The following is a 23,743-nucleotide window of genomic DNA, read 5'->3' as shown; positions in this document are numbered from 1 at the left end:
AAGATGCTTTTACTTACATAAAATTTGCTTATTCAAGGCACAAGGACAGGACCAGAGTGTCTCTACTGCTGCCAGCTGCATCGTAAGCCTTGGTAAATTAGAGGAATGACAACACCAAAAAAATCTAGGTGGAAATTGAAATTCTTACGAGCCATAGTGCCACGAGAAATGACATTTTTATTTAAGAAAGCCCACGAAATATTTACAAACTTTCAAAATTCATGAGGCAGCTGGATCACAGGTGACGCGTTTGCCACCTCGTATGATTATGTGTCAAACAACCTGAGTCCAAGTTTGTTGAACCTGAGATGTGATTACTAGATATATCACTTTTTCTCAAGCATATCCAGGTTGCATTATCAAAAAAACTTGCCCCCTGCCTACCCCTGCCTTTTTCTTTACAGTTATTCCATCAGTTTTGTTTTTCAAACAAACACAGGTGGATGGTGATTGATACTGAAGTATCTTTACCTGGCCAAACACCCCTCCGTCCTTCAGGGCTCTGTTCTCTCTTGCTGCCAGCTCCCCATCAGGGTAGGCCTGATTCCCCCCCACCCCACAGATCACTTTTGATCTGTACTGATCAACCATCCATTTCACAGCCTGAAGCCTTCCAGGGAGCAACACTCAGCACGGCTCAGCTGCAAGAGCAGGGCTGGCAAGCGAATAACTAAAGCAAAATGCTGCAGCTGATTAGAAAAAACACAGAGTGCAGGCCTTGCCCCCACTGGGCCTCTGGAGGTACAGGCCAGGGTCTGCACAAACTCTGCTGTTGCTAAAAAAAAAAAAAAGAACCTGAAAAAAATATCCTAAAATTATAAAGGCAAGCACTTCTCCCTGCAGGTACTGGCAGAGCTGTGCTAATCTACAAAAACCTATCTATGGAGCTCTGCCATCCCTTTCACAGCTGTGGGAGATACTGAGACACTTCCACAGTATCTCAGAAGTTAAAAAGCAAACACCAAGAAAAGTTCAGCCTTCTAGAATCCGTGTTCTCCACGTGGAGGGCAGGAGAGCTCACTCACCCAGCTGGAGGGAGAGAGACAGAACGGGCATTAACAGCAGCAGAGCCACCCCCCGCGGCAAGCCCTGAGCCCACCCAGCCCAGGAGCCCGGCAGCTCCCGGGGACCTCTGCGCGTCCCCAGTGCCGCGAACCGCGCCCCGACACTGCCACCTGCCGTGCTCCGCGGCTGCCATCACCCCCCTTCCCGTGCCAGCGGCAGGGAGGCATCCCAGGGGAACAGTGTGGGACAGCCCCTGGCGCCCGGCTCCAGCCCGCTCCTGATGGCACCTCCTGGGGTGGGATAACCAGTAGCCCTCTGACTGCCCTTGCTGCTCAGTGCTCAGAGCCAGCTGGGGCAGCAGGAAGGGCCTGTCCCACACGAGTGACCCATTTCTGGGATAACTCAGCACTCTGGAGCCAAACTGAGTGAAGGGAAGGGCAGTGCCAAGTGACACTGCACAGTGACAGCATGCCCTGCTGCCTGGCAGGGAACAGGGTGCTGAGTCCTGGGACACAGGGTGAGCCCAGCCCCTCTGCAGGTGGCTGTCAGTGCTGCCCATGGCAAGGCTGCAGCACAGGGGTGTCCCACGGACCTGCAGCTCCCCACAGCTGCGTCACCACTGTGGCACAGAGTGGCAGGATCACAGCTCTGACCACTCAGACTCATTCTCGAGTACCACCACGTCTCACTACATGTGTCCTCTCCCCTTCCCAGACAGCTGAAGCCCTGGCCTCTACCCCACCTTGCCCATGAGCTGCACAGAATCCACCTATGCTGAAGCTCCAACAGTGAACAAAAACAGATCTGACCATTTCTCATTGTTGCTCTCCTATTGTCGTTTCTCAGGGGCAATTCCTTTCCCCTTCCAGTTCTGCCAAGCTCTGGGGAGCAAAGGAAGTCAAGAGCAGAGAGCTCAGGATTAAGACATTCAGGAAATACAGCTATCAGAGCTCAGGTCAGGCTTTTCTTCCCTGAGGGCATGATTAACCCCAGTCTTACTGGCACAGCTCCCTGAAGAGACTGCAGGGAGGAGAGGAGCAGTCACAGCTCTCTGTTCCCTGGCTACTGTCAGAGGGGGGCAAGCAGAAGCTGTGACCCCCCTCAAGCACACCTTAGAGACTGACATTCCCTCCTGACTTCCAAAGCACTTCAGGGAGCCCAGCAGACCACAGGCAGTTCAGAGCTAGGCCACCCCTCGGGGAATAACCCAGGCCAGCCAGGAGGGCAGCAGAGAGGCCGGCTGTGATTGCACCGAGCTGTTTGACAGCACTCACCATTTCATCAATGTAGTTGTGGAACTGCTGGTTCATGAAGTCCACAGTGACGCTGAAGGCACGGTGTAGAAGGGAGGGCACTGTATTCACAATTTTCTTAGTCAAGACCATTGCTAGCACCAACATGACCCTCTCCTGTTCCATGTCTGCGGGGATGGCTTGTGCAAGCTCTCTCACTACCCTTGACATGTGCCGCATTATCTCCTGTATGGAAGGAGGAGAGGGATCTCAGTGCAACAGCTGGGGAGAAAGGGGTCTCAGCACAGCCTGCCAGGACTGCTGGTAACTGATGTGCTTCTTTCAGCATCCACAGGATGTCCCTCCCCTTCCTCCCAGGCAGGGCAGCCTGCCTGCTACGAACCCTGAATGACAGCAAGGATCACTCTGAGCTCAGCTGCTCACCCAAGATAAAACGAAAGGGAGGCAGCACACCACCACTGGAAAATTTAGACGGCACCTTACACACTTAGGATGCAACAGCCCCCTCCTCCTCAGGGTTTGCACTGAGCCTGTCAAGTCCTGAAATGGTAAAGGAACTCTGGGGCTCCCAGGAAAGGACAATCCACCCAGCGTAGATCTGGGGTACAAGCTTAGGTGGGGACTGGAAAAAGGCAGAGGAAGTTTCACAGAAAAGCCTTCACCTAAGGAAGAGCTAGTGAAGGTGTCCAAGCCTTGCTCCCAAGGTCAGTGGAAGATCAGTTTTCCCAAGACAGAACAATATGCACACACTAAGCTATATTACTAATGTGAAAAAACAAGGTCAGCAACTAGGTTTATATCTCAGTCTTATCAAAGACTAAAAGGTTAGGCAATAAATTTGAAGATCTGAAACTTAACTGGGTGGAGAGCAAGGCAGTGGGAGGGAGGAATGGTCAGACTTTGCTGGAATATGTGTAGTGATAAACCCTAGTAGAAAAACCCCACATCACAAAAAAACCAACCAAACAAAAGGATTGGTTACAGTCATTCAATCCTGCCTTTTCGGCAAGAAGGTGGGTCCTCAGTTCTACAAGCATTAGCTTGTAGAGCACAGAAAACTTTACCACAGACAGAGAAAGCCAAACAAGCCAGAAAGCCACAGTTACCTTGAAGATGCCAAGAAGGCTCTGTGGAAGCAAACTATGGCCCTTGGTCCAGATGTGGATCTAATCCTTAGACATCCTTCTTTTTCCTTTTTAACACAAGAGACTTTCAACTCTATTTCCCTTGCAGAGCAGCAAGGCATGTTAGATGCTGGGCCAACTGCATCAAAGAGGAAGAGGCCACCTGGAGAGGCCACCCCAGCAGGTCACCCATCCAGGCCAAAACCCACTGCTACTCCCAGCACAAGCCTATGACCACAGTTATGGCACTAAAAAAGGGTCTCATGACTTGCTGTCTCTTCAGTGTTCAGTAACAAGCACAAGTCAAGCTTCTGGCACTAACCTGCTTGTTTTACCCACATGACAATCAGCAGGCACACAGGACTTGGCACCAAAGTCCAAAGATCTTAAGGACAAATACTAAGCCTTAACCAGACAGTTAATTTTCAAAGGTAAGTCACTGGGCCAACAGAACAAGGACAAAATGCCTCTGAAAGTCAGTCCTTTTCCACAACTACCCACAGCTGTAATTACAGCACCTGCAGAAAGGAGATGAGCCCAAGGAACCAAATTTACACAGTAACTTCTGCCACAGGCTACAGAATCACCTCTAACAAATCTCCAAATGTAAGTGTTTGGGTTGAATTTTAAGATGGCAAGAATTAAATCAGCAAAATAGCAAAGATACAAGAAGTCGCAAGCTTGCTGTTTTCGAAGTCACAGCAGGAAGGACGCACAACATTCAAAAGGGGAACTGCTAGCCAGGTTGCTTTTCACTCACCTCTCTGGAGAGATTCTCATTCAGAAAGTGTTGCACTAGATCATTTACTACGTTTCCTTGGACATCTTTGTCCAGCTTGTCTCCAATCTCAGCGAGCTGAGCAGCGATGATCCGGATAACATCTTCGTTTGTTGGAGCGTCAGCCTCTGCCAACACGGAGTAGGATTTAGTCCACAGGCTGCAGCCAGACCAGGTTCAGTGCAGGTAAACTGACCCACAGCATTTTGCTCATCTCCATTAGCAACCACCTTCTCATAGTGTATTCATGACAGCTCTAAACACAACTCCTTTACATGAACCCAAGTTGCTTCACAGAGACAGTGCACAAACAGGTTTGTTATCTATGGTTTAGATAAAGTGCAGCCAAAAAAAAATCACTACAGGGGATATTAGAACATCTCCAGCCAAAATCTCAACAGAACAGCAACGGCTACATCCTGTCCAGAGAGGGGAATTGAGAAACTGTGCATGACCTTAAAAGTCTTTTCCACCATAAATGATTCTAGGATTTATTGAAGTGACCGTTGTCATGACTTGTCTCTTAAGCACCATCTAAAATGGAGCATCTCATGGAACAGTTTGAGTTGGGAGGGACCTTGAAAGGCCATCTTGTCCAAACCCCCTGAAATGAGCAGGGACATCTTCAATGAGATTGGGTTCCTCAGAGCCCCAGCCAGCCTTAAATGTTTCCAGGGATGGGGCATCCACCAATGCCAGTGGGCAGCCTGTGCCAGTGTTTCACCACCCTCGTTGTGAGAATCTTCCTTACATATAGTGTGAATCTGCCCTCTTTCAGTTTAAAACCATTACACCTTGTTCAATCTCCTTCAGGCAAAGCTTCCCACAGTCACTTCTGACATGAGACCTACACAAATTTGTACAAGGGGGTCTATTTACTGCAGCACTTCCTCCTCACCCTGGTTGAGGTCAATGTGCCAGCTGGCACACCCTGGGCAAAGGGCAATAGCCACCTTGCAGATGGCTAGTGAAGCAGGAAAAGGACCAGAAACCTTCTGAGTGAGGAACAGTTTCCACCACAGTGGTGGAGCAGAAAGGGATTCACCCAGTACCAGAACACGACTTGTTCCAAGATCCCAGCCCCAGTACTGACACTGCCTGAGGAGCAGCACGAGGCCCAACTTAACTGCTTTAATATCACACTCCTTGAGGGCAGCTATCATGAGAACCAGCTTTGTGCCCTTGTCCCGTGTGCTGCAGACAAAACCCCGGGGTTACGGGTGCTCTAGAAATCCATGGCCAGATAAAGTCTGTCTTATCCCCAAGTGTTAAACTCCCAACCGACAGCCACACTGTGAAGTTTCTCAGTGGAGAAAACACTACTCCTCTGAAACAGTCAACAGCCAAGACAGGAAAGGGGGGAAAAAACCCACCATGTTCAGAGAGACATTTGGGATGGAGGAATGCACACTCACCTAGCTCACCGTTCTGCAGGTGGCCGCTCCGGTTGCCGTCACACTGGAGTTCAGAGTCATCGTCAAGTCCTTGGCGACGGGGCACAAGCCACCCTCGGTAATGCACAGTCCTCCCCCCTTGGCGACGAGGCACAATCGGCCCTTGGTTAGACAAAGGTGCCAGGGACCACAGCTGCTCTTTGAACTGGCAGTCAGAGGATGCCTCCAGGAAGGTGTACAGCAGGGCATGCTCCATCTGGAGAGATCCGTTGATCGGAAATGTTAGGAAATCACTTCAAGCCCGTGTCCCGCTCAAAAGCTCTGCACACACGCTGTTTCCCAACCCTGAGCACGTCTCTGTGGCCTCCTTTGGGCATCCCGAGTAGCATTAGCAAGATTTCAGCAAATGCATGCTAACTCCTGGATGTATACCCGCACTGAACTGTCCCACACTGAATGACAGATGGCTCTGCCCTTACCAACTGGTGGTGGAAGAGCCAGCTCACCTTCTCCTCGCACTCCCAGCTGTGGCAGTGACAGCAACCCTGATCTGAGCTCCTCCTCTGAAACACAAGTGTATGCAGCAAAAACCATCCACTTCCCCCACTCAGACATCTCTGTTTGGAAGGATTTTACCCCTGTATTTGGGCACTGGGCATTGTACTTCCTGTGCAAAAAGAAGGCAGCAGCTCCCCACTTCAATGTAATCAGAGCAGAGCAGTAACAAGGTGGAAAACAGAGATAGCAGATAGCATAAGCCTGCAAAAAACCCCAAGGTTCACATTTCTTCTCCCCCTTCAAAAGAACCTCAACTAGCTCCATAATAAACCTGTTCAGCTCCTCATGCAGAGCCAAGCAGCTGCTCACAGTTATGCAGACTCTCTGCCTGTAAGAAAATACTTAGGCCTAATTTCATCTAGGGAGAAGAAAAATGGTTAAAGAAGGATGGCTTGCTATGCCAACTGCACAAGATGATCTATGTGCAACCAGGATGAACTTGATAATTGATAGGGAGTTTTGGGGAGTGGAACCTTGCAAGGCCATCTAGGTAACCCTATCAGTAATACCATACAGGGCCCACAGTGCCTGGGCAACAGTAGCACAAGTGGGAAAAATGCACAGAGAGTAATTAAGGATGGGTTCTTTACTTGAGAGGAGACTGGGAAGAGAAAAGGAGGAACAAAGTCAACAAAAGGCAGAGTTCAGAAATGGAAACAAATGGAAATTAAGGTATATGATCAGTCAAAGATGAACAAAAGGCACATCTTCCATGATCTGAGCACGATGTTTTTACTCTAGTGAAGTTCCCCTGGTGACAGAAGCTCTCTGGGACACCCTCCAACAGTCCCCTTCAACAACCCACTGGACTAGTCATCGGCTTTATCTCAGATAAACTTTCTATCACATTATGTTTAAAAGGCTTGTGGGAGGGCAGAGTAGAGGGTTAGAATTCTATCCTAATACAAGCTGGGGTGGGGGAGGATGACAAGACATTTCAGTAACAGTTCAAGGTAGTTAATCAGATTTAAGTGTGAAAAATAGCACCTTCATAATTGTGTTCAAGGTTACACAAAACAATGCAATAAATTGATCACAGCGCTGTGCCTATTAATTTGATTTATTAGTTTTAGCAGTTTGTAGCGTTATCAATAAACATCGTAGTCTCTTACATAGCTACATCTCCAGCCTGCAGTTTCAAGGGGGAGTGCCACAGAGAGATAACAAGGAAGCAGCTTGAAAACTACACAGTTCCATCCACTCCTCTGTGTTCAGAGCAGTGTCAGGGCCCCTGCAGGAACTCTGAGAAACATGAGAAGGACATGAGCCAACACTAGTGCACAAGAGAACCACTGGTCACTGCAAACAGCTGACTTCAGCCATGCTTGACTCTAACCTGTTGCATGATCGATTGAGAGACAGAGCAGCTCTTGTCACCCTCTGCTTCAGACCAGAACTCCTTGTCCTACAAAAGAGTAAGAAGAGTGTGAAAGAAAAAAAAAATAATTCCATAAATCCACATCTTGCAGCAGTGCTCGTCTATCTGGCCATGTCTTGCAGAAAATGACCTTTTTAGTGATGCACATCCGTATTTCTGGAAAGCTGGCAGTCATGAAAAAGGGCTGAGAAATCCACAGCTGCCTGAGTGAGAAGGGCATGTGAATGTGAGTAAGGGGCATGAAACTCCTTCCTGCCACAGACACGTGCCAGACACTGGAGGGACATAACCTACAAGTGAGGCTTTAAAGCCAAGGTGGTGCTGGGGAGGAGAGGGACAACCCTCACACAGTGCCAGAGGCTGGAATGGAGAGCAGTGTTACCAGAGAGGAATTTGAGCACCTTCTGAGAGCAGGTGAGCTGCTTGGCTCTCGTGCACAGCAGCACAGCCTGTAGTGAAACACTCAGCTGACACCACTGCACACCTGCAGGATCTCAAGTGTGCCTCCCCCTGCCCCCCGCGCCAGAGATACGTGTGGATACTCAGGCTCCTTTCAATACTTCCCACCAAATGCCAAAAATGGAGGGAAAGCACTCAGGAGCCCAGACAGATGGCCTGCTAACCTGGGCTAGTGATGAATGATCCCGTTTCACAGTAACAACCCCTCGTAATTGTGTTTTAAATAACTAAGTGTGCTGGTGGAGAAGAAGGAGGAAGTGAAAGCAGAAATTAATTCAACCTCTGAAGCAAACCACAGTAATATTTCAAGAGACCTGCCCAACTTTTTAAAGGCTCTTAAGAGTCCAAGGGCAAAACACAATCTCAGATACATTTAAAACACACAATAGCTCACAGGCACTGTATTAACCACGAGCCCTTCTTTTCAGAGTTGTTATGTCAGACTAATGGCTAAAACACAGGCTTAAGCCTTTGCTGCTTTGTATTTCCCTCTGTTCCATTCAAACCCCCATTGCTGCTACTCACCTCTACCCTAAAGAGTGCTGGCTGGGGAGAGTGCAGTCCCCTCTGTCCTCTTCTCTGGGACCTGACAGAGTTCTGAAACAGGTCAGAAGTGACCCTTCTCCTGGGTTTGACTTTGCTGGAGGAGAGACAGACGTTAATTCAGGTTAGAGAACTGGAAACAGAACTCTGGGATGAAGAGGAAAGTGGGGATTTAGCACTAAGTCTGTGGCAGGACTTTGGCTTTGTGCAAACTCCTCAGGAGTTATCCACACCAGCAATATTTCTGTAGGTTAGGTAAAGCCTCAGCTTGCACATATTCTGGTTTTATAGACAACATTTATTTTCAATTCGAAGTAATTCAGACCAAAACCAAGGTGTCCGTGTTACAACTGGCAAACAGTGGATATCCTCTGCTATTAACTCCTCTTGAGTTAAACACTACTTCCTGAAGCATCATGGCTTAGACCACAGGAAGCCTGAAGCAGTACCAAGCCTCCTCTGCCCACATCCCATTTGCTTGGAAAACCCCATTCATCACAGCAATATCAGCACTGCCATCCCCACCCAGCCGTAGCCTGTGCCAAAAGCTTCGTGTGGCACCACAGCAGGACTCCACAGCTGATCAGACAAACCCATGCTGGCTAATTTGGGCTGGGAGCAGCCAGCTGACTTTATAACACAAATATAAACTGAAGAGAGCTGCCCATCTTTCAAGGTGCAAGAAGCTGCACCACCCTCTGATCACACCACCCTCCGTCGTGGAGGGGCAGATGTTCTCCCAGGCTTCTGGCAGAAGTGATGCAACACAAGCCACTCCAGCTGCAAGCTGCACATAAATGGCCAGATGTGCTGGTGAGGCTGCCTGACTGACCAGCACCAATGAGATTCCTTACTCACCAAAGCCCTACAGCCAGAGCTCTTCCCGCCAAACGCAGCCCAACAGTGCTGGGGTGACCTACTTTTTCTCATTGTTGAGAATTCCTGTAAATTGCTGGAGGGAGAGCTGAGCATCGACAGATGGTGATAAATGGACTAAATAAAATATCATCCTATAGAGGGACCAATGTAAGCTTTTCTTACAGCAAGAGGACGGAATAGAAATTGAAGTCAAGATGCTTCCTTGGGGGTTTGCCACCTGACACATCTTTCCAAGGTAAGCTCAGAATGTGGCTTTAACACCCAGATCCCCTACATTTTTTTTCACACTGTTTCATACTGGCAGGAAATTCATTTGGTTCAGTCTGAACACTCATGGGAAGAGGCCACCAAAAGGAGACACACTATTGTCTTTTCCCACTCCCTGCTTTAAAAGAAGAGGTACGGACTGCTCCAGTCTGGGAAGGAAAAGCAGCACACTGCTCCATTCCCAAAGCAGAAAATACAAGTCAAACAAAGCAGCACAGGTTTATTCTGGGCATGCCCACAAAGCCAGGCCCAGAAAGGCGGGGAACAGCAGCTTGGCACGAGCCTCTGCACCATCCACACCAGCTCACTTTACTGATAAGAAGCTGCAAGAGGAGCTCAAGCCCGGGCATGTTCCACACATCAGTTCCTGGAAGTGTGCAGGAAAGGTGCCTGTCTGTCTCTACAGATTCAAATACTGTGTTTTGAAAGCACTTATGATTTTCAGAAAGAGGCAGATGCTCACATGCTGGTTAGAGCAAAAAAAAAAGTCCTTCTTGAGTGCTGGGTGCCCTGCACAGGTAGAACACCTTGACAAGACCTCAGTGCAGGGAGGAGAGACTTACAACGTGTGTGGTTCTTCCCTCCCCTCAGGGATCATCTCAGCTCTGGGCAAAGTCCACAGAAATAGAGACATTAAAAAAAAAGTCACCCATAGTAGTTGCAAACTGGAGTTTTGTCCTCTCCTGCACATGAGCAGAAGTAAACAAAAAGAACAAGGAAAAATTCCACCACACTCCAAAGTACTTATATGGCAAAAAAAATGAGACAAGGAAGCTTGAATATGGTAATTTCATGAACTGAATTTCCTAAATCAAAGACTGACCACCCAGGCAGCCAAAGCCCCTGAAGGGTTCCTGCCCTGGGCTAGCAAAGTTCTGCTTGGGTGGCCAGAGAGGAGGAGAAAAGATTTCTCCCACACCACAAAATGGCTTCCTATTACTGCAATCCAGGGCCAATTATTTTTTATTTAATTAATTACTAATTCCACAAGCCTCAAGTTTTACATAATTACTTTGAATCAACATAAAGGGCTTGGATAGTCTCAATGTTCCTCCTGAGAAGTCAAATTCCTTAATGGACTCTCAAAAAAAAACCCAAAAACCCATGGACCCCTAAAGAGCAAACGCCAAACAGTCAAATGCAATCATGGTGATGCCACCTGAAGATTTTAATCATTAAGACTTTGGAACCCTGGTAGTTTTAGATCCAGCCTAAGACCATTTCTGGTGGATGGAAAAAGGTTTCTTTATACTGGGTAAAAGGAATCTTTAGTTGAATAATGAGAAAAGATGGATAAAGGCTACAAACCCCATCTGCATTCACATTCAGAATAAAACTAGATTATTTGCTAAGGCTGCTTTAGGGCTGCTGAAAGCCTGGAAATGAAATTTCACAAAATTTAATTGAAATACCAATTAATTTTAATACATTATTCATTTTCTCACTTGCAATTCACTCATTAGACAAATGAGCTTTATGTGTTAACAGCTGCCTCTGAGAAACCACTAGATGTCTTGAATAGATTCAACAGATAAGATTACAACCATTTTTTTTGGACCAGTTCTTTATCTCTTACTTCAAAAAAAAATGAAGGGGGTACTGCAAACACAAGTTTAGGACCCTTAATCAGTTCTACAGAGTCAGTGTAGAGATGTTCATTCCAATTCAACATTGTGTTGGGATGCAGGAGACTGGAGAGGCATTTGTGAATTAAATATAATTACAGTCAGAGAAGCACATCCACCAGCCACTTGTCAGCACAGAAGGACAGACCTCCTTTCACCCACACACATGCCAGTTTTCACAAGTGAATCCCATGGATGCTTCCCACAAATCAAGTCTCCAAGACTTCCCCCAAGGCAACCATAACTCTTTAGATGGGGCTGAGTACACCCTCAGTACATACTGCCCTCCAACAACACAGGTCGTTCGGGTCTGGTGTCCCACCTTCTGTTTCTCCCTCTCATCCCCAAATTATCCCTATATCATCCTTTAAATCTCACAAGGAACTCACCAGAGCAACTGTTCCCATCTGCAGCCCACCAGTGAGGGGGTGGCAAGAGCAGGCAGGACCAGAAGCCCCTGACTCTGGGCTTTAAGGAGAGACAGAACTGCAATTTTGCAGGGCAGAGGAAAGGGAAAGGCAGGACTGCAAGACAATTTCCTCTCTTCTGCATCTTCTCCTCATCATACAGTGAGGGCTAAGCCAAGGGAAAAGCCTTCTATGCTGTATAGCACTTCTCCCACAGCCCTTGCTGACGGTGCCTTGCCACCCTGGGGAAAGAGGCAGCACTGGCCATTGTTGTGCTGGACAGAGACCACACTCGGTGCTCCCTGCCATAACCACGGCCACGGACATCTCAAGGGCAAGCACTGCAAGCACTCATTCCATCTTCCCAGGTGGGAAGCTACACATGGAAACAGCAGAGCTGCAAAGCAGGCAAAGTGTCACCTGCTCTAAACCCAGCGTGGGGTTCTGCTGCTCTCAGGCACCGCAGGCGTGTCAGCAGCAGCTTCCTGCTGGCTGCAAGGATCGGCAGGGAGCGTGTGGGGGGACACTCAACAGCTCTCAGGGCTGCCATAACAGGAGTAGGTCCCAGAATCCCTACAGCAACACTATTAAGCCACCCTACAAATCAGCTTTCGTCTCTTCTCCAAGCTTCTGCTACATCTTCAAGACAGCTCAGAAAAGAATCCACCCCACAAATAATGTCTCTGCTTGCCATCACTTCCCCTCAGACCCTTGGCCTCTCCTCACAGTTCAGCCTGTGAGTTACTATTCTCAGCTGTATCAGACACTGTCTGGTTATGAAAACATTCTCTTTCCTGCAGGAAAGCCACACGCCTGTAGGACTGCCTCCTTTAACAACTTGTCTGGATTCCAAGACACCTCCCTTACAAACACCTGGACAGTCACAGTATCAGTCAAAGGATCAATTGTGTGAGTTTGTCAAGATACTTATCTTTGTGTCTCACATTAGAGTTAGGAGTGAATTAAAGTCTTTGAAGCAGAAACTGCAAAAAGCCATCAGTCATTGAGGAGTCAAAAACTTCCATACTGTGTACTGGTTTCCCTGTCTGGCAGCTGAAAGATAAGAACTGCGGTTTTAGTAGTCAGGATGACATCATTGTTAGAAGAAATGGAACAGTGCCTGTTTGTCCCTTCCTGGACCTGGTGGCTCTTACCTGTCTTGTAGGCAAACATTTCACTGCTGAGCTACAGAGCAAGGCATCATTTTACAGGCAGGGAAACGGAGTACTTGATATGTCCTGACATTTTAAACCCACACACCAAGCCATAACCACTCAATTTCACTGTCTTCAAGAAAACTTGCCACAGGCACAACTACTTTACTTAACCAGCTATTACTGGAAAATAAGGAAGAGAAACAGCATCACAGACACATGAAGTTCCTTATTTGAGGATATTCCAAGCTGTGCCACTGTTGTCCGTAGCACCAAAGGAATCCCTGTCACCCTGCAATGCTCAATTTCTAGCCCATAAACCCACCAAGAACTAAACAGCCCAACTACCAGATAACCAGAGTTTTTCCTCATATTTCCCTAGCTATGGAAGAAGTCAGATTACTCCCACAGTTGCTGCACACACACTTCAGACCTTGCAAGGAGAGAGAGAGAGAACCGACAGCAAAAGGGAAGATATCTTGGTGGTGTGCAAAACAGTGCTGAGATTAATAAATAGGGTGTTATGATAACCACAGAAAACCTGTTCCTTTCACTACTTACCCTGCAGGATATGCCACCCTGTAACAGTGCTTGCCTCATCTGAGACCCACTGCATTCCTAAAGTTGAATTTGCTTCTAGGCTTTGGAAAGAGAAGCAGGGTGGTGGGGGAACAGAGACACTGCAATGTATTAGCCAGGTGAAGGATGGGCAGAACAGGACCCTCTGGACATCTCTGGGTGCACATACACATGCTGCTGTGAAACCAAAGGGATGGTTTGGTACCACCTGGTTAATACCTGAGCTATTGGCTTGGAGGGTCTTAGGACTTTCTCCACCATAGGGAACACTGCATCCAAACTAGAGGTATTTTCTGTCCATTTGCCTCCGAGGGAGGATACAACATCAACAGCTTATTTTGGAAGTGGCAAAACTGACAAGCCATGAGCAGAACACCTGGAGATGCCAGGAGCTCAGTGGGCCAGAGCAGGACAGACTTCATCCCTCAGTCACTCGTGATTTGTTTGCTAGACTCTCAGGAAAGATACCCTGTTTGTCAGGGATCACAAGAGACTACGTAAAATCCAACCAGGACAACCTCTCCCTGCTACTCCCAAGCAGTACTGCCGCTTACATGAGGCTTTCAGCTTTTGTTTCTATTCATTTCAGCTTCAAATTATCCTCCTTTAAGATGCAAATGATGCTATTACAAATCACTCCAGCGAGGGAAAACAAAACCCACCACCAACACAAAGCAGTTTACCCTTAACACCTTTGATGTAAAAATACACTGAAACATGCTGAATATACTTTCTACTCCGAACAGTTTCAGTGCTTATTTATCTTCCAGTATTGAGTGGCGCTGAAACTCTAAATGGAACACAAAGACACGACACCAAAAGATGCTTGTCCAACTACTTCCTTAGCTGGGGCATTTTTATCTTTGCTTCTTTATGCTGTTTAAGTGTAGAGTGAACATCTCAGCCTGGACACTAAGTACTCTCAGATGTATATTTTGATTTGGAAATACCTTGCACACTTTGTTCGATGGGGCTTTATTTTCCTCTTTGAGGAATTCTCCAATTCAGAAAACTAAATTTGAGATTACAGTAAAATGAAGGTGTCAGTTGGCCCTTTTGTTATAGATTTATTTCAGTTCCTGAAGGTCTATTGCCATTTCATGAATTGCAGAAATGTTCTAGTTGTCTGGGCAGTACTTCGACTTCTCGGGAAGAAAAACGTCCAACTACCTCATCAACCACTGTTTTCATTCGGCTTAGAATGCTCTGTTGCTCAACTCCTGGGCAGCACATGAATGAATAAGAAGGAACAGTGCCATTTTACTAATTCTCTTAAAAAAAAAAAAAAAAAAAAAAGAGGTAGGCAGGAGCTTTTGATCGCTGTGGTTTCTGTATCAGATCAGTGACAGGAGCGGCATGACAACACTGTTTATTCTACAGAAGGCAGCCTTCGGGCACAGCTGGGCTTAAACTGAGTCAGCAGGAAGCCTGCAGCTCAAACTGCCCCAAAGCCTGGAGCTGGGATTTGAATTCAGCTAACTGGAGTCAGACCCAAATGGAATTTGCACATCTCCATGTTTTGGGCATGGCTGTGACTAAGACAAAGGGGCAGAACTTGCATCTTGACTATTACAGTGCAGGTGGTTTCTTCTGATCTCTCACTGAGCTGAATTTCTCCCCTCTGGTGTTGAGCAAAGTAACTCCAGCCAGGTGAGCCCAGCCTGCATTTCACTTCCTTGTTAAGGTTAAGAAAATACTTCTACATTTCCTAAGGACCTGGCAGGAGGAAGCAGAGCAAACCCTGATGAAAAGGTACTCTCACACTCGAGACTGTTGGTCTTTACCGGGTTAGCTTTGTCTTCGAAAGTGTAACTATTCCAGCCCAGCAGCTGCAACACACCCCTGCAACAGTCACAGGGCATATTGAAGCAGTTCTGACTGTTTGTTTCTCGGAAATGACTGGAAAAGAGGAAGGACTGAAGAATTACAGTTGCAGTCTTTTGACATCAGAAAGGAAGGACAAACAGTCTGAGAGCAGGGAGCTCCTCAGTAATGCTGGTAAGTGGTGAGCATCGGGACAAACTGCAGTCATCACAGGGGACGTCCAAGTGACAGTGTCCATTCAGAGAAATGCAAGACTTGCCTCTGGATTTAGAAGACATCCCTGCTGGGCCACAGCCATTGGACCCTTGCACTGTGGCATTCTTTTACAGTTGAGCACTGGCAAAGTGATCAGTTCCTGCAGCAGAGACAGTCTCTCGTCACTTGGCAGTAGTGCCTCTGACAGATGCAGGTGCCCCTTGGACAGGCTCTGCCAGCCAAAAGACCTCAGAAAGTGGGACTGGATACAATAACTGCCATGCCACCTAGAGGACAAAAGAATCCTCTTTATTTTAGTTTTAACACATATACTACTGTTATGTGCCAGCACGAGCACAGATTTGTCAGTAAATCAGGAATACCACTTCATATTGCAACTTCGATGCATTTCACAACTGATACCAACAGCAAAGAGGAATGTAAATCTGTTTTTCCTTTGCCTAACTGGCAAGTTAGATAAGCAAAGTAAGAACCATCAAAAGTAATAAAAAAAATAAATCAAGAAGAGAGCTCTATGGGCACAGGTGGCCACTAACAGTAGCATTCTCTCGGCCCTTGGTTACCTTCAGGTCATATGACCAGACAAGAAGTACTTTTCCAGACTCATAAGTACCAGGAATATCTGCACTGCTTTCTGAAACAAACAGCAGCTATAAAGATGCTTCAATGTGAAGTTTAAATACTGGATCAGCATGGGTCATCAGAGAACAGCACTTGGTAAGCTCCCTGCTGAGTTAAAACAAGGATGCTGGTGCAACAGCCAGGAGGGCACTCATGGAGCCACTAAGCAACATCTCAGTGCACTGGACAACTTACTTTCAAGGGAAATTTTTCTCACTGGTACTCCCTGGAATGATTTTAGTGGAGTCTGTTCACCTAATCAGACTCTGAACATTCACCACAAAAAATACCCCCAAACAAACAACTTCAAGTATTTATGGAAGATGGGATACAAAGGCAAATCTTCACAGCTGCATGCTTATGTGCTCTGAAAGCATACACAACCCTGTCTCAATATTTGACAGCTTTTCCAAAACATGAAAATGAATTTTAAATTGGCTCCCTTGCTCCTAAACATCAAGCGTATCACAGATATAAACATCTCTTACGTTCCTCACTTTTATGAAAGAACCACATACCAGCACAAACAGCCAGAGAGACAATCCCCAGAGGCAAAGCCTGACACTGGTCCTTTGATTACACTCTCCCACTGTGCTGCACTGCAACCTCCCACTCCACCACCATCATTAAATTCAAGAAGTCAGTTAAAAAAAAAAAATCAAGATAATCTTGAAGGAATCTCTTATGACAGGAGCCCAGACACCCTCAAGAACCTTAAAGAGGAAGTTGTGCATCAAACCAGGCAGCCACAAATGACGGTAACTCAAACTGGCATTCATAACCCTGACCAAAGCCTTTTGACAGCAGCACCTCAAACACTGTGAGCATAAAAGAAAGCATTACCTCTTTTAAACACCTTTAACAAAAACACGCGGCTAAGGAAATACCCTCTTTCAAAGAAACACTGCAGGAACAGTGTTTCTCTGTGCCAGCAGAGTTGCAGAGCAGTTGCCTCCAGAAGCACACATTTCCTAGTGCCAGATAAACAGGAGATGCCTCAGCACGCTGCTTCTTCCACTGAACAGCTACAGCTGTAGGTCTAAAAACACAGTGACAAAGTGTCTTTTTTTTCCCCTAGGAGAAAACACATGACTGTGCATGAAGTAGCACAAAAACATTTCACTTTCAGTTCTAACTTCGGGGGAAACACAGGTTGATGTTGAAACACAGGAAGAGAAGATAAAACCGAAACACAGCAAGTAGCTGATCTAAGTGGATTTGTTTCGTGTGGCTGTCAATCTAAAGGCGTTACAGTAATTACACCAAACTACCAGAAGTTACACTGACCAAGGAACGTATTTGCTCCTTTAAAGGACAGAAGAAAAGATCCCATTATGGAGAGACCTGGGCATTGCCCATTCCATAAACAGCAGCAAGAGCATACTAGGAACTGGCCAAAGGTCGCAGCGTTTTATCAGGAAATACAGCAGGCTTGCAGACACTTAAAAATTCAACATCAGTGTGTGCCATGATTGCACACACAGTCCAACTCCCCTCCTCATACTCCAGTGAAGCTGAATAAAAGCTCTGAAATTTTAAAGGAAAATGGTGAGCAAAACACTGGGGTAGGAGGAGTTTAAAGCCACAATGACACTGCCCTCTCTTGTGAGAAAGGGCAGCATTCTGAGGATGCATTAAGGTGTACAGGCCTTTCCTCATGTTTGTCAGCAAGAACAGTCCAATCAAAGCCTGTCATGGCCAGGAAGCACCTCCATGCAGTGCCACTGGGATGCAAAGAGACAGGGAAACCAGCAGACTGGATGGAGAACAGAAGCCACTTAATGCCCGAGGCAGTGCTAACAAAACTCCCAGCCATGGGGCTACTGGAGGGGAGGGGACTGAAGAATTCTTGGAGCAGCTGTTGCCAAGAAGGGTGTGAAAGAGACAACACACCCCTGCGCTCTACACTGAGCTATTCCTTCAAAAAAGCACGGAGAAGGCAATCTGTGCCATCACATCCAGGTGCAAGGAGGTGCCTAATGCATACCACTGGCAGCTAGAGTCCTGTTCACTTCCCAGGATAGATGGGATAACAGCAGGGTGTCAGGACATGGTTCACTACAGAGGTCTGGTACAAATCAAGGCAATCACAGAAGCTTAACAGATTGCTTTCAAAACCTAAAGAATGAAATTGGACACTGTGTGACTCAACATGCCTTTCTACCTTTTACTGCTCCTTTTCCTATATCCTTCTTATCTACTCTGGGTCAAAAGAATCAGACTTGTAAAATCTCTGGGGAAGAGACCATCTATGCACAATCTGTAATCACTACTGATGAGTTTTAACTAAAGTTGAACTCAGCCCCCTGCAACCTCCTCCAACCCCAAGACAAGCCATCCAAAACTAACAGGGGCTCAGTTTTCAAGAGTTTTGCACCTTTGGCCGTGAGTTCCACTCGCTAATTAGAAATATTTGCATGTACCTGGCTTTGCACACCACACAGATATGGAGATAATTCCAGCCCCCAAAACTCTGTAAAATCTACCACAGACAAAAAGCCACAGCATGCCACGAAAAGCACAGAGGAAGGCTTTTTGCAGAAAACCCCCAAAACCAGAACTGATAGTGAATTCTGCTCTTTCACTGGTCGAGGAACTGCTGACTGGTAAAAATGAAACCTGTTCCAGCAGAGAAACTGCAAATCAGGCTGGCTCCCTACCCCCCTTCAACTTGGTAGTTCATATCCAGAGGTCAAAGGAGCTGCTTTATCAAGGAGCCAACACCTCGTAGCTGCTCCTCCAGCAGTCCTTGCATCAGGTATATAAACCTGATATACAGTCTCTTCTCCCCCTTTTGATGAAGCATAAGGCAAGCGATGACTTCCAAGCATCAGGCTGCTCCAGGAAGGTCTCCAGAGGTGACAGTCACTAGATTTATGTGTCTGCCTGCTTCCAGTCTAAACACTTTCATTCTATTACAGAAAAAAAAAAAATCTGTTTGATCTGTCAGCTCCTCAGACTACTGCTGAGTGTGGATGACTCCTGTCATCCTGTTACACAGGAAACACAAAATATCCGGAAACAACATGGTATAACGTGACCCCAGGTGAGAGTGCTCAGTGAATACACACACACACCAATCTTCCCAATTATATATCACAGCTTTTACTGTTTTGGGAGCTAACAGAAATAAAAAGCCACACTGTGCAAGGCCCTCACATTATCCAGAGGTGTAGCATCCCAGTGCTGGGTACAGACATGCCCAATTCCCCGGAGCAGAGACTCCAGGTTTGCACAGGCAGCCCTGGTGAAGTGTTGCACATTGTTCTGCTGCCCGTGCACAGTGAGAAACCGAGCTGAACTCACAGCCTCAGCTGGCCTAATCTGATTTTGAGAAACTGGGAGGGCAGAAACCCAACAAAACCACCTAACCAAGAATCAGTCATATTTTTTCTTCATAAATTCAGCAAATGTCACCCGATGCAAACAAGAAGGCGCTGCCAAATCAGAAGGGGGGATTTTCACACCCACCCTTTTTGGTGTGAGGCAGCCTGTCCACAAGGTCTGCAATCACCTGTTACACTCTGCACATGCACAACGGAAATGCTTTGTAATGACAGACAAGAGACCTAGAAGGGAAGACAGGAAAATGGGTTGCAGAAATCCAAGCAAATTCTAGCAGAGTGCTAGAATGCCTTTTTTTATACAATGCATTCCCCCAGGGTTTTTGTGAAACACCACGGCACAGAGGAGATCACAGGGAACAGATGTTGCAAAGCTTTATCCTAAAGAAGACTCTGAACAGCACTAAACTTATGTAAAGAAGTTACAAAGGAGTGGAAAAAAAAAAACCCACACAGAAAACCCCCTTCTTTTTAAACAACACTTTCTCAGATGTTATGCTTCCACAGGCAGGTGAAAACAGTTTCATTCTGATTAGCGACAGAAAGTTATAACACAACACCAACCAATCTTCCCCACAAGTGGACTTTTTGCAAAAGTCCTTCACAAAGAAAACCAAACCAAAACAAAAACCTTAAAAATTATTTCCTGTTGGGGAACCACTTTGCTCCTTCCTCCACCAAACATTTTAACGGTTATGAAAAGATAACAAGTATCCGACAGCAAGATTTTGGCCCAGATGCCCCAAGAAACATCAAGAAAAATTCACAGCTTCTGAAATAAGCATGGACTTCCTGAATTAAGACTTCGGTGATTTAAATAACTCTGAGGTCCTGTACTTTTTTTTTTTAAGCTACAAAATATTGTGCTTTAAAAAAAAAGACAAGAAGCCCCCCAAACCCATCAGTTTGAGAGCCACTGTCACCCCAAGTTACAGACCATCACCAGACCACGTGCACTACAGAAACACCCTCCTAAGGAAGGGGTGCCGCTCACTCTGTTGCTTCCCACTTCGCACACCGCCCAGCCTCCAGCTCCAGCCTTCCGTCACCCTGGATCGAACGTGTGGTTGGGTCACGGGAACGCGAGCGCTCCTCACAGGAAACAAAGGGACAGCCGAAGGCGCTCACCACCTCGACAGGCGGCCAGACACCTACAGCCCCGGGGAAGGCACCGAGAGCGGAGAAAAGCACACACCGAACTGACTCACCCGTATTAACTACCAGCTTTTCCTGCAAGTTTTAACGCTATTATTAGAAATCCTTTCTTGCCTCGCTTTCTCGCTGTAGCTGCCACTCCCACATCCCTCTTGCTGGAAGGCTGAGGCAAGCGCGGGTCCCTCTGGAGTTGCCGCTACAGGATTAACTCCTTCCTCTTCCCTGCCCAGCAAAAGCCCCTCCAGTGCGAAAACTCTCACCGGGGACCGAGGGCGACGTGTTGGACTTTACCACGTAGTCCAAAGGCAAGAGGGAGCTTTTATGGTTTACGAGCTAGCCCCCGAGCGGGAGGGAGGGCAGAAGCGGGGACGGGGGTGCAGAGAGCGGCTCGATCCCGGCGGGAGAAGCACAGAGGGGCCGGAGGCGACAGCAGAGCCGAGGGTCGCTCCCAGTACGGGCGGAGGGACGGGCGGGACAGCGACACGGCCATCGGAGACCGAGCGGGAAACACGGCAAAGGGAGAAAAAACCGCGCCGATAAGCGCCAGGCCAGACTCGGCGGGCAAGAAGGAAAAGGGAGAACGGCAGAGGAGTTCAGGGGGAACGGGGGGCAGAGGAGTTTCCAGCATCCGCAAGGGAAAGCAGAAGGCGCGCACGGGGTCCCTTCGCCCCGCAGGCCGGGGGGCTGCGAGGAGCAGCGGGGAGCGCCCGCCCCGGCGCTGATGCCCCGCGGCCCGGGCGGCGGCGGGCCCGGCCCCCGACCCGACACGGCTGGCGGCCCTTCCCGGGCGCGGCCGCACCGACCTCTCGGGGGGAGGGAACCAGGCGGTGGCCGATGCTCACCCCGCCGCACGCAGGTATCCCCGCCGCGGGCAGGCGCGGGCCGTACTCACCGGGAGCGGGGCAGGAGCGCTCGGCGGCGGCGGCGCCTCCTCTCCCGGTATTTGAGAGGCTCCGCTCCGGCCCCGCCCCGCGGGCCCCGCCAACGGCCGCGCGCGCCCGGGCCGTGAGGGCTCCGCGCCGGGAGCGCTCCGGGACCGCCCCCGGAGCCCGCGGTCCGCCCGGGCGGGGATCCCCGGCCCCGACACAGCCCCCAGCCCGCACAGGGATCCGCTGGGGCGGGGGGCAGCACAGCTGCGGAGTTCTGATGGGTCCCCACCTCGTGCTGCTGCTTGGCCGAAGTCTCCTCGTCTATGCCCCATCTGTAGCCACTCCCCTCCCTGACAAATGAATTTAAATTTTCGTTTGATGTCGTTTCATGGGCTTAACATCACAGAATCGATCAGGCTGGAAAAGACTTCTGAGGCCACCAAGTCCAACCCATGACCGAACACCACCGTGTCAACCAGACCATGGCACTGAGTGCCACATCCAGCCTTTCCTAAACACCTCCAGGGACGGTGGCTCCCCCACCTCCCTGGGCAGCCCATTCCAATGTCTAATCACCCTTTCTGTGTAAAAAACTTTTCCTCGTGTCCAACCTAAACCTCCCCTGGTGCATCTAAAGTCTATGTGCTCTCATTCAGTCACTGCTTGCTTGGGAGAAGAGGCCAACCCCCATCTGGCTGCAACCTCCTTCCAGGTGTAGTAATATAGTCCTATTTAACTAATATAGTACTACTTAAACTAATTTGTATTTAATACAGCCTTACACTTTAACACAGTTCCGTTTAAAGCAATGCTTACCTGGTATTCAGTGCAGGTTTCCTCCGTCACGCTTTTCTTCCCAACACGCGCAGTCACGGCCGTGCTCAGCCTTGGGATCACCCCGCAGGCCACTCCACGGGTGTTTGCCCAGGGAGGGGCTGATCACAGAGCGCTTTTTAAAGTTCCTGGGACTCCGTGAAACGGACCAAGCTGACTCTGATTCTGGTTTGAGTCATATTGGTCAACCCATCAGGTGGTTTCCCGCTGGGAATGATGTAGGGGGGGGAAAAAAGTGACATCTGCTGACTCTTCTAAGTTCCAAGGAACTGAAGAAAAGTTTCTGTTTCTTCAAACTTTTCGGCTTGGTCTCGGAAAGTCAGCACTGCGAGCCCCAAGTAGGCAAGACACACTCTCTCCCTTATGCCCAAAGTATAGTTTTTCTCTTGAGATAAGTGGGTTTTATATTTTTGGATTCTGGTATCTGAGTAATACAGATTATATATTTGTATAGGAAATGTTAATAATAAACAAGAGATGTTATCTTTTGCTTACAGAAACCCACGTGATTTCTGTGTCTGAGACATGCAGAAAATTACCACACACTCAGCAGGTTTGGAAATACTAGTTTATCCACTTTCCTGCTATCCACAGGCATTTACAGTGTTCCCAAGGTGCCAAGGGAAAACGTTACTTTTCTGAAGCTTGGTTAGGACAGGGTTTTTTTTTTTCTTTCCTTATTTTAAGTGCTGTGTAAAAGGATGCAGGCTAAGGGAGGAGGCAAGTCTAATACCTATAAAATGAAGCAGGAGGCCCTCTCCCTCTGCCTCTCCAGGAGGATGGTGCCAGAAGAGATGCAGCCACAAGCCAGCACTGTTACTTTCATCCCTTACCACCTGTAGGATCCTTTTCCTTGGTAATTGCTCTGTTGCTGATGATGCTTAGGATTTAAAGGAGGAAGATACACTCTGGCTCTGCTTGAATTCTTAGAGACGTCTGGCCAAGTAGCATCCTTACAGGATTAGGTTTGCATTCTCTTAAAAATGCAACTGCTAATGTAGGCAGCTGCAATTGCTAATGTAGGCAGCTGCAATTGCTAATTGCTGTCACAGCACTCATGGTGAGCAATTTTCAAAAATGTAAAATATGAGGGAAGCCAGAGCGGCAGAGTTTTTTTAGGTATGACTTCCTCTTAGTTATTTTTCCTGACAAGTTACCTTCGTTGTCCTTATCCAGGCCGAGTATAGGCAGGAGGGCTGTATAAGATAATATATATCTGCTGCTGCCAGAAAGGGGCTCTGCACATTACTCAATGAGCCCACTGACATCCTTCCTGTGCCCCTCACGTGAAAGCGTGTTCTCCCTCCCACCTCGGTAACTTCCCTGCTGTTCCTTACCTCCTCCCAGAGAGCTGGGGAATGACGTCAGGTGGGTGAGGCAGCTTCGAGGGCATGGACACCACCTGTGGAAAAGGTCAGAGGCTCCTGAAGGCTACTTTCATTATGAATGAAAACAGAAAGCAGCAGCTGCCACCATG

General features: G+C 47.9%; 1 protein-coding gene across 2 annotated transcripts; it reads right to left on the bottom strand.

The window, feature by feature from the left end:
- Positions 1-141: 141 nt before the first annotated feature.
- BID (BH3 interacting domain death agonist) lies at positions 142-23,663 on the bottom strand. Of its 2 annotated transcripts, none has more exons than XM_039383263.1 (7): positions 23,604-23,663; positions 8,475-8,589; positions 7,449-7,517; positions 5,576-5,810; positions 4,143-4,288; positions 2,280-2,483; positions 142-1,029 (listed from the first exon to the last, which is right to left on the bottom strand). In XM_039383263.1, exons 1-7 carry the CDS (start codon positions 23,657-23,659, stop codon positions 1,018-1,020), a joined length of 837 nt encoding a protein of 278 aa, XP_039239197.1. In that variant the 5' UTR covers positions 23,660-23,663; the 3' UTR covers positions 142-1,017. The 2 variants fall into 2 exon arrangements, with proteins under 2 accessions (XP_039239197.1, XP_027582347.1); XM_027726546.2 differs by lacking the exon at positions 23,604-23,663 and adding an exon at positions 21,406-21,419.
- Positions 23,664-23,743: the final 80 nt, after the last annotated feature.

This window comes from Pipra filicauda, unplaced genomic scaffold (assembly GCF_003945595.2).
Source record: "Pipra filicauda isolate LSUMZ 115617 unplaced genomic scaffold, ASM394559v2 scaffold2_size9829703_pilon, whole genome shotgun sequence".
Taxonomy (NCBI): Eukaryota; Metazoa; Chordata; class Aves; order Passeriformes; family Pipridae; genus Pipra; species Pipra filicauda.
This window is presented reverse-complemented; position numbering and strand designations above follow the sequence as displayed.